This window comes from Bos indicus x Bos taurus, chromosome 26 (assembly GCF_003369695.1).
Source record: "Bos indicus x Bos taurus breed Angus x Brahman F1 hybrid chromosome 26, Bos_hybrid_MaternalHap_v2.0, whole genome shotgun sequence".
Lineage (NCBI taxonomy): Eukaryota > Metazoa > Chordata > Mammalia > Artiodactyla > Bovidae > Bos > Bos indicus x Bos taurus.
Window position 1 is genome coordinate 12,489,499 of NC_040101.1, and position 15,192 is coordinate 12,504,690.

The 15,192-nt window shown below is 51.4% G+C and overlaps 1 protein-coding gene across 1 annotated transcript in view; it reads right to left on the reverse strand.

Moving 5' to 3' along the window:
- Nucleotides 1-15,192, reverse strand: part of GRK5 (G protein-coupled receptor kinase 5) — a 232,155-nt gene that overhangs the window by 118,657 nt on the left and 98,306 nt on the right. The window contains exon 2 of the mRNA XM_027528411.1: nucleotides 7,779-7,874. Coding sequence (XP_027384212.1) covers nucleotides 7,779-7,874 — 96 coding nt within the window. The remainder of the gene's footprint in view (nucleotides 1-7,778; nucleotides 7,875-15,192) is intronic.

The following is a 15,192-nucleotide window of genomic DNA, read 5'->3' on the forward strand; positions in this document are numbered from 1 at the left end:
AACCCATCACCTAGGACCTCTAGGTGCTTGCATTGTGCTTGCACCCAAGGCCAGGCTGGGCACTGAGGATCCAGCCCTTGCCTTCCAGTGGTATTGGTATTGGTACTCCAGTGGTGAGCAGTACTGCTTCCTTCTGAACCCATCTGCTCCAAGCTTTCCTCCCAGCTTCTTACGGTTGTTGGCAATTTTGAGAAATCCTTGGCTTGATCTTGGTGGAGAGGTGAGACTAATGCCCAGCAAACTGTGGGACTAGCCAGGCAACCCTCTCCCTCCTAAGAGCTACAGCTGCAAACAGGTCACCTGATGCTCTAAATCCGCCACATCTAAATTTATCTTGCCCTCCAAGGACAAGCAGATGCTGAGCCTTATCAGAGCGTGGCAAGTGGCAGAATGACAGACGGGACGCGCCTTTATCACCCCAAGGACAGGAATGACGTCTGCAGAGAGACTTGGTATCCCTGACAATGAAATCAAGCGCTTGCATGCCAGCCTGGCAGGCCTGAAGGGGCCTGGGTCACACAGACCCTGGGTGGGTTGAGACCTGTCTCAGGAGCCCAGACTCCTCTTCAGATCCTGCTGTGTGCCTGGCAATGCCAAGGGACGATTGCCTGTGAGCAGGGATGAGCAGAAAGAGAGGCTGTTTGCAGCAGAGACCAGCCCTGTCTCATCTCTGGGAAAGGACCCTGGCCACCCATTCCACTCAGGGGATGCCGACAATGTGCAGGCAGGAGTCCACCATGGGTGGGGTGAGGGGGACCCTGTTGGTCAGAGTGTAGCGCTGAGCACCCCAGGAGGAGGCTGGAGACTCCAAGGATGAGGGTCCCAGATCAGACTGGGCTGATTCATGCCTGGGCTTCCTCCAAATCCTTGTAGGATTGAAGGTCCCGAGACCCCTACCAGCCAAAGGCTTTTGGCTATCAGGTGGCTCCCGCCTGCCAGCAGCCCAGATGAACCGAGCAGGAGCCCCTTGCCCAGTCCTGCAGGACCTGCAAAGATGGCAAGACTCTTATCGTCCTCTCAGAGGCCACAGACTCATTAGTGGACCCAAAATCTACCAGGAAAGAGGGAAATGGCATCACTGTCCCCAGTGCCCCACTGTGGAAGCAGGCAGCAGATCTCATCTTTAAGCGTTCAACTTTAACCACACAAATAACTTGCCAATTCTTTCTCCTTTATAAAAAAATCACCTTATAGGGCTTTCCTGGTGGCTCAGTGGTAAAGAATCCGCCTCACAGTGCAGGAGACACCAGTTCAATCCCTGAGCCGGGAAGATCCCACATGCAACTAAGCCCGTGCGCCACAGCTACTGAAGCCCGAGCACCCCACAGCCCAGGCTCCACAAGAGAAGCCGCTGCAATGAGCAGCTCATCCAACAACTAGAGAGCAGTCCCTGCGTGCCCCAGCCAGAGAGAAAGGCCCGGGCGGCAGCGAATATCCAGCACAGCCGAAATTTAAAAATAGACCTCTTTTAAAAAGTGCAAAGTCTCAAGGCACAAAATACAAAATATTATTTAAAAAAAAACATCTAACGTCCCCTCTGACCTCTATGCCTTCTCCGGTGCTAAGTCGGTTCAGTCGTTCTGACTCCTTTGCCACCCCATAGACCACAGCCCATGGGGTTCTCCAGGCAAGAATATTGAATTGGGTTGCCATTTCCTCCTCCAACGGATCGTCCCAACCCGAGGATCAAACCCGCATCTCCCGTGCCTCCTGCATTGCAGGTGGATTCTTTACTTGCTGAGCCACCGGGAAATGGCTTTCCCAGGGGTAACCCTTTTTAGGGCTCCAGGGTGCAACCTTCCAGAGCATCCTTGTGTCCTAGGAAAGAAACCTACCAGGCCAGGGATCTGGGCACTGTGTGACACCATCAGCTTCCACAGGGGAGGAAGAAGGGCCAAGGGCTGCAGGGACCAGGGTGGCCCAGGAAGCAGAGGCTGGAGGCAAGGGTTCAAGGAAAGGAAGGATTCAAATGACCCCCAGGCAGGGGTCCCTGGGGCACTGGACCCACATGACTTCTGCACAGAAGCGGCTAGCCCCACTCCTCATTTGTAGCCAATTTGGCTTCTTTGGGAAATTCTAAAGCCTCCCCACCAGGGCCTTCAACCTTTACTCTACACCACCAGCACCATGATGATAATGGTGATAAGGATGGTGTGTAGTAGGCACCCTACTGGCCCTCCCAACAATTCTGCCAGGTTGATATTAGCGTGTCCCATTTTCTAGACAAAGAAACTTGCAAGCCAGAGAAACTAAGCAACTCGCCCCATGTCACACAACTGGGAGCCACCATTTGACTTTAATGCCAATGGCCTTCCATAAGACGACACAGCTTCTGTGGCCAACGGTACAGATCCTGGGTCTGCAGTGATGCCCAGCACATAGTAGGGGCTTAACACGTGTCTGTGGGCTGAATTTTTGTTGAAAGACCATGGGCAACACTGAGTGAATAATCAAGACTAGGCTAGTTCAAGGTAGACTTCACGTTATTTTCATTTTCTTCTTTTATTTTTAAATGTTTTTTGGCTGCACACCGAGGCATATGGGACCCTAGTCCGTCATTGCAGGGATTGAACCAGCACCCCCTGCATTGAAAAGCAGAAGCTTAACCACTGGATCTCCTGGGAAGCCCCGTGGTTTTTCTTCTTTAAAGTTAAAAGTCTACAGTTTCTTCTAGAAATCCCCCACAGCCTAGAGTTGCTGCTCCTAGAAAGAGTTAAGGCTTGGCAAATGGTTCTCTCCCACACGGCAAATGAAATCTCTCCTGTCCCATCCATCCGTGAGGGTGCAGGGCACAGCGGCATCTACTTTCTGTGAAAAGTCTCCTCGTAAACATCACCCCGCCAGGAGGTGGGGAGGGGGCTTGATTTATTATATAGCTTTTGGACAGTTCCTGCAGAAATATTGCCAAATAGCAGAATAATCAACTCTTTCACTCAAGCCCCCTCATACTCTTTTTTTTTCTTTTTTAATGAAAGAATAAAGTACGCAATGAGCCTGAGCTAAATAAATAAAAAATGCCACACTTTATGCCCAAAAGAACTTTCTGCGTCACTGAGAAATATTTGCAGACCTCAGCAATCTTTTATCTTCACAATGATGTTCCTGCCTTCCAAGTTCTGGATATTCTGAGAACTACTTTGATTTGGGCTCTCTCTAATTATCTTACAATTAGCTTACTAACGAATGCCATTATTCGATGTTTCACCAAGCAGATATTAGAGAACACTTTCTCTTCTCATGATCTGTCTGCTCTCTGCCAGGACTGTCTAAAATTGGTTACTGATGTCTGGGGCTCAATTGGAAGTAGACACATGTGGCAAGGAATCTCTGTCTTAATACTCATTGCTGCCATTCACAGTGAGTTACAGTTTCCAGGCTGGGAAGGAGGGCAGCATTCATTCAATCACTTTATCCATCCACCCATCCACCTACTCCCAGGACCAGCAATGGAGACCCAAGATGGAGAATGTGGTCCATGTCCCTCAGGAGCTCACACAGAGAGATGCCCTGAGAGGCTCAGAGTGATGTCATTTCCTCCAGAGAAGCTCTTGATGTGTGGAAGACCTGCGGTACAGTTCTCCAGCTCGGCAACCTGTCCCTCCAACATGAAACTTTCTCAATTTGCTCTCACCTATTTCCGCCAGCCTCCTGGGTTCAGCCATGAATGAGCTTGGGGGTGGCGACAGGGGTGGGGGGGTCAGGAATCAGGCCTGTTTCCCAAGTGCATAGCATACCATGAGGGCTCAATAAACTTAGTAATCAGATGAACATGCATCCCACACTTAGAAGGTGAAAGAAAAAAAGAGACAGAAATGTCTCTTTTTCTGAGTGCCTAAGCAGTCTCTCTGCTTTGGGTACTGGCTGGGGGAGATGCCAAAAAATGTGAGTAAATATAATGCTGGTGAATGGAGAGTTGCAGGCCACTTCTCCTATTGGAGGCTAACAGACTCTGAAATTCAGACTCAGGTCTAAAAAGGATGGTTGGACAAGATGCTCTCCAGTTCCTTGAGTTGAGAATTCTGTAAAAGTCTAACATCACTGTAAGAATTATTCTAATTGCAGCCTCAGGGGAAACTGGCCTGGACCAGGAGTCACCAGGTCACCTGCCTCTCTGACTTGTTCATCTATCTGGTAGAGAGTGGGGGAAGGGAGCGTTAAAGCAGATGCTTTCTAAGGTACCTTATAAGCCTGAACTTTCATGACTTAGTTTTAAACCATGGGCTACATTACATTTGGGAATGCCACGTTCATGTCACAGATTTTCTAAACAGGGCCCTAGTTTTCAATATTTCACTTCACTGACTCTCCCAGGATTTAATGAGCCCCTACCGTGTGCCAGGCACTGTCCTAGTGGTGACCCCCATATCACTGTGGTCATGGGACATCCAGTCCAGTGAGGGAGAGAGAAAACACGCAGGCCCACAACTAAACACAAGATGACTACGGCTGGGGTCGCGGGCCAAGAGCATTAATAGACAGCACCATGTGAGAGACAGCAATTCAAGGGAGAATACAGTTCCTTTCTAAAGGTTCACTGGAAAGGCTTTTCTTTTCTTTTAAAAAAAAATATTTATTTATTTGGTGTACTGGGTCTCAGTTGTGGCAAGCAGGATCTTCCATCTTCACCGTGGCATACAGGATCCTTGGATGCAGCATGTGGGATCTAGTTCCCTGGCCAGGGATGGAACCTGCACCCCCTACAATGGGAGCACGGTCTTAGCTACTGGACCACCAGGTCCGGCTCTTTGCGACCCCATGGACTATAACCTACCAGGCTCCTCTGTCCATAGGATTCTCCAGGCAAGAATACTGGAGTGGGTTTCCATTCCTTTCTCCAGGGGATCTTCCCGACCCAGGGATCGAACCAGGGTCTCCCGCATTGCAGGCAGACGCTTTACTGTCTGAGCCACCAGGGAAAGATTTAAGTTTACTTTTAGGCAAGTCCCAGGAAGGCTTTTCTATGGAGGTGCTATCTGAACTGAGACCTAAAGGTCCCCTGAATGTGGGGGAAGAGCATTCCAGGCAGAGGGACCAGCAGAGGCTCTAGGCTAGAGACAAGCTTGGGGTAGTCAAGGAAAAAGCAACCAGCACAGCAAAGTCAATAGAGGAGGAGGGAGTGACTGAGACCAAGGTGAAGGCAGGCTCATACAGGGCAGCATAGGAAGGGCATCGCCAAGAGGTCCATGGATGGGATTTAAGAGGTCCTTGAACCTTGACTTCCCTGGTGACTCAGACAGTAAAGCGTCTGCCTACAATGCGGGAGACCCAGGTTCAATCCCTGGATCAGGAAGAGCTCCTGGAAAAGGAAATGGCAACCCACTCCAGTATTCTTGCCTGGAAAAATCCCATGGATGGAGGAGCCTGGTAAGCTACAGTCCATGGGATCATAAAGAGTCGGACACAACTGAGCGACTTCACTCACTCACTGAACTTGGATGGAGAAAACCATCATCTCTCTTTTCATCAGCCTCTAACTGGAAATGAGCATTTCCTTGAGTCACGAATGTCAACAATAACCCACAATAACGTTAGCAGTGCCTGGAATGATCAACAACAGAAATCTCACACCCATTCATATCACCATCATTGCAGGTATCTGGAAATATTACTTATGCTCCTCACTAATTCAGAATTACAGTAGCTATTAGAACAGTTGCTGAGCCTTGGTTAGACCAGTTGCTGAGCATTATTAAAGCTTCCCAGGTGGTGCAGTGGTAAAAGAATCCACCTGCCAATGCAGGAGACACAAGAGATGGAGGTTTGATGCATGGCTTGGGAAGATCCCCTGGAGTAGGCAATGGCAACCTGTTCCAGTAGTCTTGCCAGGAAAATTCCATGGACAGAGGAGCCTGGCAGACTACAGGCCATGGGACCTCAAAGAGTCAGACATGACTGAAGAACAAAAAAGCTCATATACTTCAAGATCATAATATTTTAAAGTATCTAATTATCTGAAAAGAACTGGTTTCCTTTGCAACACCATGTACTTTATTTTCTATATATGTAAAAGCATTATTCTGAGAAGGGATCCCTAAGCTTCATACAATGGCCAAAGTGCTCATAAAGCACGGTGAGAAGCTTGTGTTTCATTCCAGGTGGGAGGAGAGGCTGCTGTGGTTTCAGCAGGGGGTCCACTGAGTGCCGTCTTCATTTCTTAAAATCACCCTGGGGTCTCTGCTGGGGGAGATGGCCTGCAGTTGTCAGGGCCATGCTGAGTGCAAGAGAGAGGGTATGGCTTTAACAGACCACTGTTGTGCCCAGTCCAGGGGATCCTAGAGGGCTCCGTCCTCCCCTCTAAAGAAGATCCTTCCCACGCGGCCTTCCAGGCCCACAAAGGCCACGTCACCCTGGCCCAAAGCCTGTCCCAGGACATCCTCTCCAAAGCTTCAGAAAATGAGCTCATGTGTGAGCAAGAAAAATAAATGCAGCATTTGCCACCGTTTGGTTTGTGTATTGGTCTAGAAAAGAAATGAGATTTTTATTTAGGAAAGCCTTCCAGCAGGACCCCAGCAGAGGCTGGGCAAACACCAGGGCGACGGACTGTAAACATGCAGGAGGGCCCAAGCCCTGGGGCCCGTCCCCGAGAGCAGCAGTCCCTCGGCCAGTTTATGGCGGCCTTCCTGTTTTCCCGGCCTCTCTTCACACTGCCCTCACACACAGAGCCTTTTCAATGCCCTCGAGGAGAACAGAAGAATTCATTTTCACACGCCAGCGCACACAGTTCTCACACCCTCCCAGGGGAGTGGACCGTGCCAAAAGGCTGGTTTATGGACCTAGACAGACATATGGGGCTGGGGCCCGTGGGGTGGGGTCCACAGGCGGAGCAAAGCTCAGAGGTAAATCCTAGGCTCCCGGGTCCCCTAAACCGGAAATGAAGAAGGTGGGGCCAGGCCAACTGGAAGGTGAGGGGCCTTGGTGGCACTGGGGCAATGGCCTGAGGTCTCCTGGGGAGCAGGGTTAGACTTGGCAGGACTGAGAGTCAGGGGGCAGGGAATGAACCTCAGTAGAGCTTGCTCACTTCCAAGTGTCAGGATCAGAGAGGAGAGACATGGAGAGTGAGGGAGCACTAGGTCCCTGAATCTGGCTCAAGGGTAAGTGAGAAGGAAGGTAGAAAGTGAGGTGTCCACATTGTTGGGGTGAACAGTGGCTGAAGTGTGACTGTTCTGGAGGGGCCAGCTCAGCTCAGCTGTCCCTGTCCCTGGCCACTGCCCAGAGAGAACACGATTTTTTTTTTTAATTTATTTATTTTTGGATGGGAGGCGTCTTCTTTGTTTGCACCCATTGGCATTTCTGGGTGGTGAGTGTCTCCAGGACCTGGTCCCTGGGATATAAGGGAGGCAAAAGGGAAAGCCAGGAGCTCGCTGGCACATCATCACTCCCCACAGCCCGAGGTCCCAGCCAGTCTTCCTCTTCCTCATCTTTAGGAGGACAAAGGAGCCTGGCAGGCTACAGTCCATAGGCTTGCAAAGAGTCAGACATGACTAAAGCGACTTAGCACTCACACACGCACACACACAAAGTAAGGGAGGCAAATTAACAGCCTCAAAGGGTAACTGGGGGTTGATCCCACCCAGCACGCATCAAATGCTCCATGAATGTTGGATGAATGTTGGCTGTATCTTTATGCCAACTGGCAAAGGCATCAGCGTGGAGCTCCTACCTGGCGCCAGTTTACAGCATTGTCCATTTTGACTCACCGGACAGATGACTCCGAAGTGTCTGGGCTCCTCGCTCCCCTCCCAGCTCCTCCCCCCACCCCCTGGAGCAGGATGGCTTACCTATGGTTCTTCGGAGGTCTTCACACTGGTTTATGTGAGGGAACTTCAGGATTTCCTTCCACTTCTTGCTTTTCCCTTTGCGCTTTCCTCCGCCTCCTGCAGAGATGGGAGAGAAAGACAGGGAGCTGATGCTGGTGTTGCCTGAGGTGCCAGAGCCCACGTCCCATCCCAGTGAGCCTGGGTGCAGCTTCCTAGCTGGGAGACTGGGACAAGCCCCTCCCCAGCCAGTATCAAGCCTATGCATCCTTCCTTTAGGCTCACACAGGTCTGGGCTCCCCTACCCAGCACAGCCTCTCCCATCACCCACTTCTGTACCCACACTGGGTGCCCGTTCTTCGCTGATATATTAACCGTAACTATGCAACCCCACTGGGGACCTGGCACCAGCCCCAGACTAGACCTCAACCTTTCTATGGCAGAACCTGGCCGACGGCTCAGGAAAGCCTGGTGAAACGGATTCATAAATGGGTGAGATGGATTCACAAATGCACCCCCGCCACCACCTCTTTTTGTCCTCTTGCTTCCTGTGGACAGTCCCCACCCCCAGCTGGCGGCCAGGTGCTGGGGACAAGGAAGTCAACTCTCCCTTGCCTTGAGTACCCGCTTCTTCTCCCGCCTCATGAACCCCAGGGTCCGAGGCTGGAAGGACTCCTGGTGGACCACGTCAGCTGCTCCCCCGCCCTGTATCCTGCCCAGCGTGCACTATAATGAACACATGCTGGGGACACACATGTGATGAATATGCACACGTGATAAACATACAAACACAGTCAACACACATGTAACAAGCACACAGAATGAATACATGGAGCTGAGGAAGGTGCACTCATGGGTGTTCCTGTCGTCCCCACTACTTCTTATCCCTGGACAGTGGACAGACATCAGAACACTCAGGTGTGTAAACAAGGGGCTGCTGACTCCAGCCTGCACGTCCCTGAGCCCACCACCACTTGGAAATGGGGCCTGGAGGCACCTCTGTGTCATCACATGCTCAGGACCCCACAAGAACCTGAGATGCATTCGTCTGCCCCTGTCGCCAGAGTAGTCCTTAAATTCCACTTGTCAGTGACTCATCAAAGGTCACATAGCCCTTTAGGCCCCTCAGCATCTCAAGATTTTAAGGTCCTTTTATCCTCCTTCATGGGATCAACACCCCAAGTACCTGTGGGGTTTGGGGCCTGGTTACAGAGACTTGAGATCTTGGGCAGGCCCTCGGCACCCTGGGCTGCACTCTAAGCTGGGTGTGTGTGATGTCCCCCCAGTCTCTGACCCTCAGAGAGGGTCCAGGCAGGGCAAGGGCCCTTTCTGCAGCCAGCCAACCCAGGGTATTCCAAAGGAGCTGGGCTCTGGGCCCACCCCCAGCAAAGTATGTGTTCTGGGGCTGGCCTGGAGCTGATCTCAATAAATGTAGCCGCTTCCCTGGTGGCTCAAATGGTAAAGAAGCCGCCTGCAATGCAAGAGATGCAGGTTTGATCCCTGGGTCGGGAAGATCCACTGGAGGTGGAAATGGCAACCCACTCCAGTATTCTTGCCTAGAAAATTCCATGGACAGAGGAGCCTGGTAGGCTACAATCCATGTGATCTCAAAAGAGTCAATATCAATAAATGGAGAGTCCAAAGTTATCCAATTGCCCTGGAAAACTGAGGGCACCTTCTGGAACAGCCAGTGTGTGGGCTTCTGAGGCCAGAACTGGGACCATCCTCAGAGCTGGGAAGGAGGAGAGGGAGCCCATGACAGAGGGGCAGGACACAGTCCATTTCCTGGCTCTCTGCTCATTCTGTCTCCAGCCCTGGTCAAGCAGCCCTGGCTCCCTCTGCTCAAGTCTTCACAAAGATCAAAAGCATTGGACTCCAAGGAAAAAAATGAATGTGTATGGGGCACATGCTGTGGCCAGGCACGTTTTGGACATTATCTTATTTAATCCCCAGAATGACTCTTGGAGGAGCAAATCACCAGGTTCATCACAGATGCAGAAACAGATGTCCAGGTTGTGTAATTTCCCAGCTGATGGCCTGCACTGCTTCACGCATGCTTGGTGCTCCCACCGGAGCTGACACACTTCACCGCCCACATACACCTTGGAGCCCTTCAGCTGGCCTTCCCTGAGTCCCCACTCTAACTCTCCCAGGCAGAGCTATTACTATCCCACTTGAAAGACAAGGAAACTGAAGCAACAGGGAAGAACGAGGCAAGTCTCCTACACCCCACAGCTCACAAATGGCAGAGACCAGACCCCAGCCTGAGCAGAATCTAGACCCCAGGCACTCATACGCACCCTTCTGTCTATAAAGCTCCCTTTCAGGAGCCCTGTGAGCCAGGGAAACTCCCAGGGATCACAGAGAAAGCTGACCCTAGACCTCAGAAGTGACAGGACATCCGGTAAGAGCAAGCAGAACTTGGAGCTCTTTAGTGGAGACCCAAGCCTCCGAGAAAACATGCCACTCCACACCTATTCACTGAACCAGGTGTCAATATTTAAACACTGAGGTTTTGCATATAAACCCAGGTTCGGGACTTCTCTCCCATAACCAGACACATGGCAAGGCTCAGATATAGCTGGGTGCAGCTGACCCCATGGACACAACACGTGGCCTCCATTCGGTGGCCAGCCTGTCCCCTTAGAGCTTATGTGTATCCCCCAGGGGAGGGCTGCTCCCTGGAGAAATTAGCCAAGTCTGCTCCCATCCTCACCACCTCTGGCTCCGAGGCCTAAAGGAACGGTTAGAACTCATTTAGTACGCACCACCACCACCCCACCCCCTGCCATTCATTCCACACTCTTCATTCCCAGATCTGGCTGGGATGAAGCACTTTTTGTGTGTATGGTAAAATATAAGTAACAGAAAGTATACCATGTTAACCATCTGTAGGTATACAATTCCACAGCACTAAGTACATTCACAGTGTCATGTAACCCTCGCCACCATCCAGCTCCAGAAATCCTTCGGCATCCCCAGCAGAAACTCGGTGCCCATCCAACACCAGCTTCCAGCCCCCTCCACCCTGGTAACCTCCGTTCTACTTTGTCTCTCTGGTTTGACTGCTCTGGGGACTCGAGTGACAGCACGCAACACGTGGTCTTCCATGACTGGCCGATTCCACTTGGCAGGATGTCTTCGAGGATTATCCATGTCGCAGTGTGTGTCAGATTTCACTCCACTGTATGGTGGAATAATCCTCTGTTGTGTGTGTACACTCCACCTTTTGTTTATCCATTTGTCTTTTGGTGGACGCTTGGATGGTGTCCACCATCTGGCTACCGTGAATACGGCGGCTCTGAATACCTGAGTCCCTGCTTTCAATTCCTTCAGGTATATGCCTAGGAGCAGAACTGCTGGATCATATGGTCATTCTGTGTTTGCCTTTTTGAGGAATTGGTGAAGAACTCTTGGCCATATGGATTCACAGGCTGTACCTCATCAGCCTGAACCCCAACTCTGTGAGTGGCACCAGGAATGGGGCTACTTAAAGAATCACCCCCAAGTGATTCTTAGGTAGCCAGTTTATGGAAACAGAAGTCTACACACACACACACACACACACACACACATTTTTATAGACTAACTTCTCCATTAAGAAAGTTAACACAAAATAAAGAAAATTAACACAAACTCATTAATTCATTCAACCAATATGTTGAGCATCAACTAAATGCCAAGCAATATGCAGATGCTGGGGACACAGGAATGGGGAAGACTGAAGGGGTGTCACCCTCTTGGGGCTTCCTTCTTGTGGTGCCCAATCTAGTAAGGAAGACATCAAAGCCTTGACATCAGTGGTTCTCAACCCCTGGGCAATTTGTCCTCCAGGGGACATCTGGCAGTGTCTAGAGATATTTGGATTGTCACACCAGATGAGAGTGCTGCCAGCATCTGGCAGGTAGAGGCCACAGAGTTAAACATCATACAAGGTGCAGGACGGCCCCCTTACAACAGAGAACAAGGTACTCAAAGTGTCAATAATGCCAAAATGGAGGGATGCTGCTTTATTTATGACCCTTATGACCAACACTCAGGAGAAGTGCAGAGTTTGGGACAGACTCCCTAGTAATGGGGCAGTGGTGGAGGTGGGGAGAGGGGAAAAGCCATCCGGGCCACCTGGAGGATGTAACACGGAGGCTGGACTGATGAAGAGCGGGTGGGTACCACACAGCCTCCTGGGGGCTTCCTTCACCCTCCTCATCACCTCAGCCCCCAGAATGGGGCAGGGACTACGTAGGCAAAATCATACTCCCCCAAAGTAACCCTTAATTGCTGGCACCTGCGAATATTTTAGGTTACGTGGCAAAGGGAATTACGGTTACAGAAGGAATTAAGGATAGTGACAGGCATGTTATTTTGGATGATCCGGGTGGACCTGATGTAACCAGAGGCAGAAGAGTCAGCTCAGTGATGTGATGTGAGAAAGACTAGATCAGCTACTGCTGCCTTTGAAGAAGGAAGGGGCCACAAGCCAAAGGATGCAGGCGGCTTCTAGAAACTGGACAAGGCAAGAACAGATGCTCTCTTAGAGGCCCCAGAAACATAAGAGCCCTGCCAACTCCCTTGTTTTTATCCAGTGAGACCCAGGTTAGACTTCTGACTTCTAGAACTAATGCCTCTGCCTACTGAAGCCCTGCTCCTTCTTCAAGACCCCCTTCTAATCCCCTCTCCAGGGCTGCTCTTAAAAGGCAGATGCCTTGTCTGGCCCACAACCCTCTCCCAGCTCAGCCCAGATTCTTGCTTCATATCCTTCCAGAGGATTGGACAGCTAACACAACTGTGCTGGACAACTGCAAGCTTTTGTTGCGTTATGCTGACGGTAAATGAGTAGTTGCAGGGATCGCCCTCTGGGCTTGCACTGAGCTAGGTGCTACATGTTGTGGTCCTCATTAGGTACTAGCCCCATTTCACAGGTGAGAAACCTCAGGCGCAGGGAGAGGGATGGGGCCAATAAACAAACCACATGTGCAAACAGAAGCATGTATCTTCTCCAACCCACGCTGATTCACAGCCGCTTCCTGTCTCGAGCATCCCTGGGCTTTCTTTTCTTCACCCAGCAGCCCACTGCTGCTCATGGTTTACCTTCTATGTGCTGAAAGTGAGGTGGCCAAGAGGACAGAGTGCCCCGCTTCGTGGAACTCCAGCTCATCCCAGGCTTCAAAGAGCAGAGCTGAGCGAGGCTGCTGGGGGTGTGGTCAGGCAGGTGGGGGGCCTCAGGGAGGAAGGGGGCTCCCTCCAAGGAGGGGATGCCAGCAACACAGGCTGGTAGTCAGCCCGGAGGTCTCCCACCAGAAGTGAGAAGAGACCAAGACATCAGGCTTGGGGACACGGGCTGAACTCCACCCACTCACAGTTCCGGGGAAGACACCAAGGGACCAGGGTGGTGGGTCTCTCTCCCGAGTGGACACGAGTCCAAGCACAACCCGGAGAAAGGTAGGTGGCAGGAAGATGCAGTGTTCCCAGGAGCAGCCTCCAGGGAGGAAGTGGCTTAGCATATCACTCTGCTCTCGCCAGCCTCCAGGGTCCCCCCTTGGCTGCCAGCAGTGGCCTTATGAAGGTGCAGCCCAGATGGGCTGAGAGAAGTGTGATAAGCAGGTGGCAGAGCAGGGGAAGCGGGGAGAGTGGCCAGCAGGCGGGCAAGCCCCAGCGGGGATGGAACGCAGGACTTGGGAAGAAAGCAGAGTAATAAAGAGCTATCACGTCTTAAGCGCTCAGAACAGGCTGAGCTACTGAGAAACTAATTGGCATTTCTTTCGCTCCCGTGGACACCCCCAGGGAAGAATGAAAGGATCACGCCAAAAAGCTGCCATGAGAAAACCGTCACTGTGGGGGAAGAAATTGGCTGTTATTCTTGTGGCATCTACTGTTTTCCAGGGAGGTGTTTGCACTTTGAAGGCTGAGGACTGAAATGAGAATGAGGGGGAGAGTGTCTGGGAGGGGCAGCAGGGGGAAGGCTGCGCTCCAGGAAGGCACGGTCCCCACAGGATCCCAGGGATGAGGGACTCTAAGCAGTGAGGGACCCAGGGCCAGCCTGACACTGGGGAGCTGACGCAGAGACCCCTCCCCCAAAGGACACTGACAAAACAGGCAACAGCAGTGACCCCAATGGTCTGAGGTCTTATTTTGGGGACTCCTTGGAGCCTTAGGGGTTTCCCTGGTGTCTCAGATGGTAAAGATTCTGCCTGCGATGTGGGAGACCTGGGTTCTATCCCTGGGTCAGAAAGAATCCCCTGGAGAAGGAAATGGCAACCCACTCCAGTACACTTGCCTGGAAAATTCCATGGACAATGGAGCCTGGTAGGCTACATACAGTCCATAGGGTTGCAAAGAGTCGGACACGACTGAGCGACTCACTTCACTTTACTTTGTGGCTCAGAGGGTAAAGAATCTGCCTGCAATGTGGGAGGCCTGAGTTTGATCCCTGGGTTAGGAAGATCCCTGGAGAAGGAAATGGCAACCCACTCCAGTATTCTTGCCTGGAGAATTCCATGGACAGAGAAGCCTGGAGGGCTACAGTCCATGGGTTCGCCAAGAGTGGGACACGACTGAGTGACTGATACACGCTTCGGAGCCCTAGGACTTTTTCTGCTATCTTTGGAAGGGATGGGGGGACAGACCTTTGCAAAACAATTGACTTCGAACCTCTCATTAATCTTACAGTATATCTGATTTGGAAGTTAAAGAAATGTGGCACTTCCTATACTCCCAGGGTCAGGAAGTTGTTTGCTTAGACATCTTCTCATTTAATCCTCTCATCAACCACACAGGTAGGTCCTCTTAATGGTCCCATTTGACAAGTGAGGAAAGAGACTCAGAACGGCAAGAACTTTGCTTCAAATCACTCAGTTTGTGTTACATCTGAACCAGGACCCAGGGACTTCCCCAGTGGTCCAGTGGAAAAGAATCCATCCACCTGTAATGCAGGGGACATGGGTTCAATCCCTGGTTGGGGAACTAAAATCCCATGTGCTGAGGAACCACTTGGCCCTCAAGGCACAAGTAGAGAGTCTGAATGCTGCAAGGAAAGATCCTGCATGACGCGATGGAGATCCCGTGTTCTGCAACTAAGACCCGACACAGTCGTATTAAACAATAGATAAACCAAGACCCAGGCATCCTGACTCCTGGTCTCCTGGTCTATGGAGTCTGTAGGACAATAAAGGTCCAAGGGCCATCAGAATGGGACAAGGCACCCAGGAGGTATATGGCGTGTGCGCCAGTGATTTGGGTGGGGTTTGAAGGGAGTCCTTCCCGCTCCTTAGGGAGCCAGACTGCGGCCTGGAGTCGTGGGTCCCTGAGGCCATCTCAGTAGCCTGTACCCACCAAGGCTTTTTCTCTTCCTCCCTAGTAACAAATGAGCAATTGGTCAGAGAAAGGTTCCTCGGGTAGACGCTGAGCAAGACTCTCTGCATGTGTTGCAAAGGACTTGCCT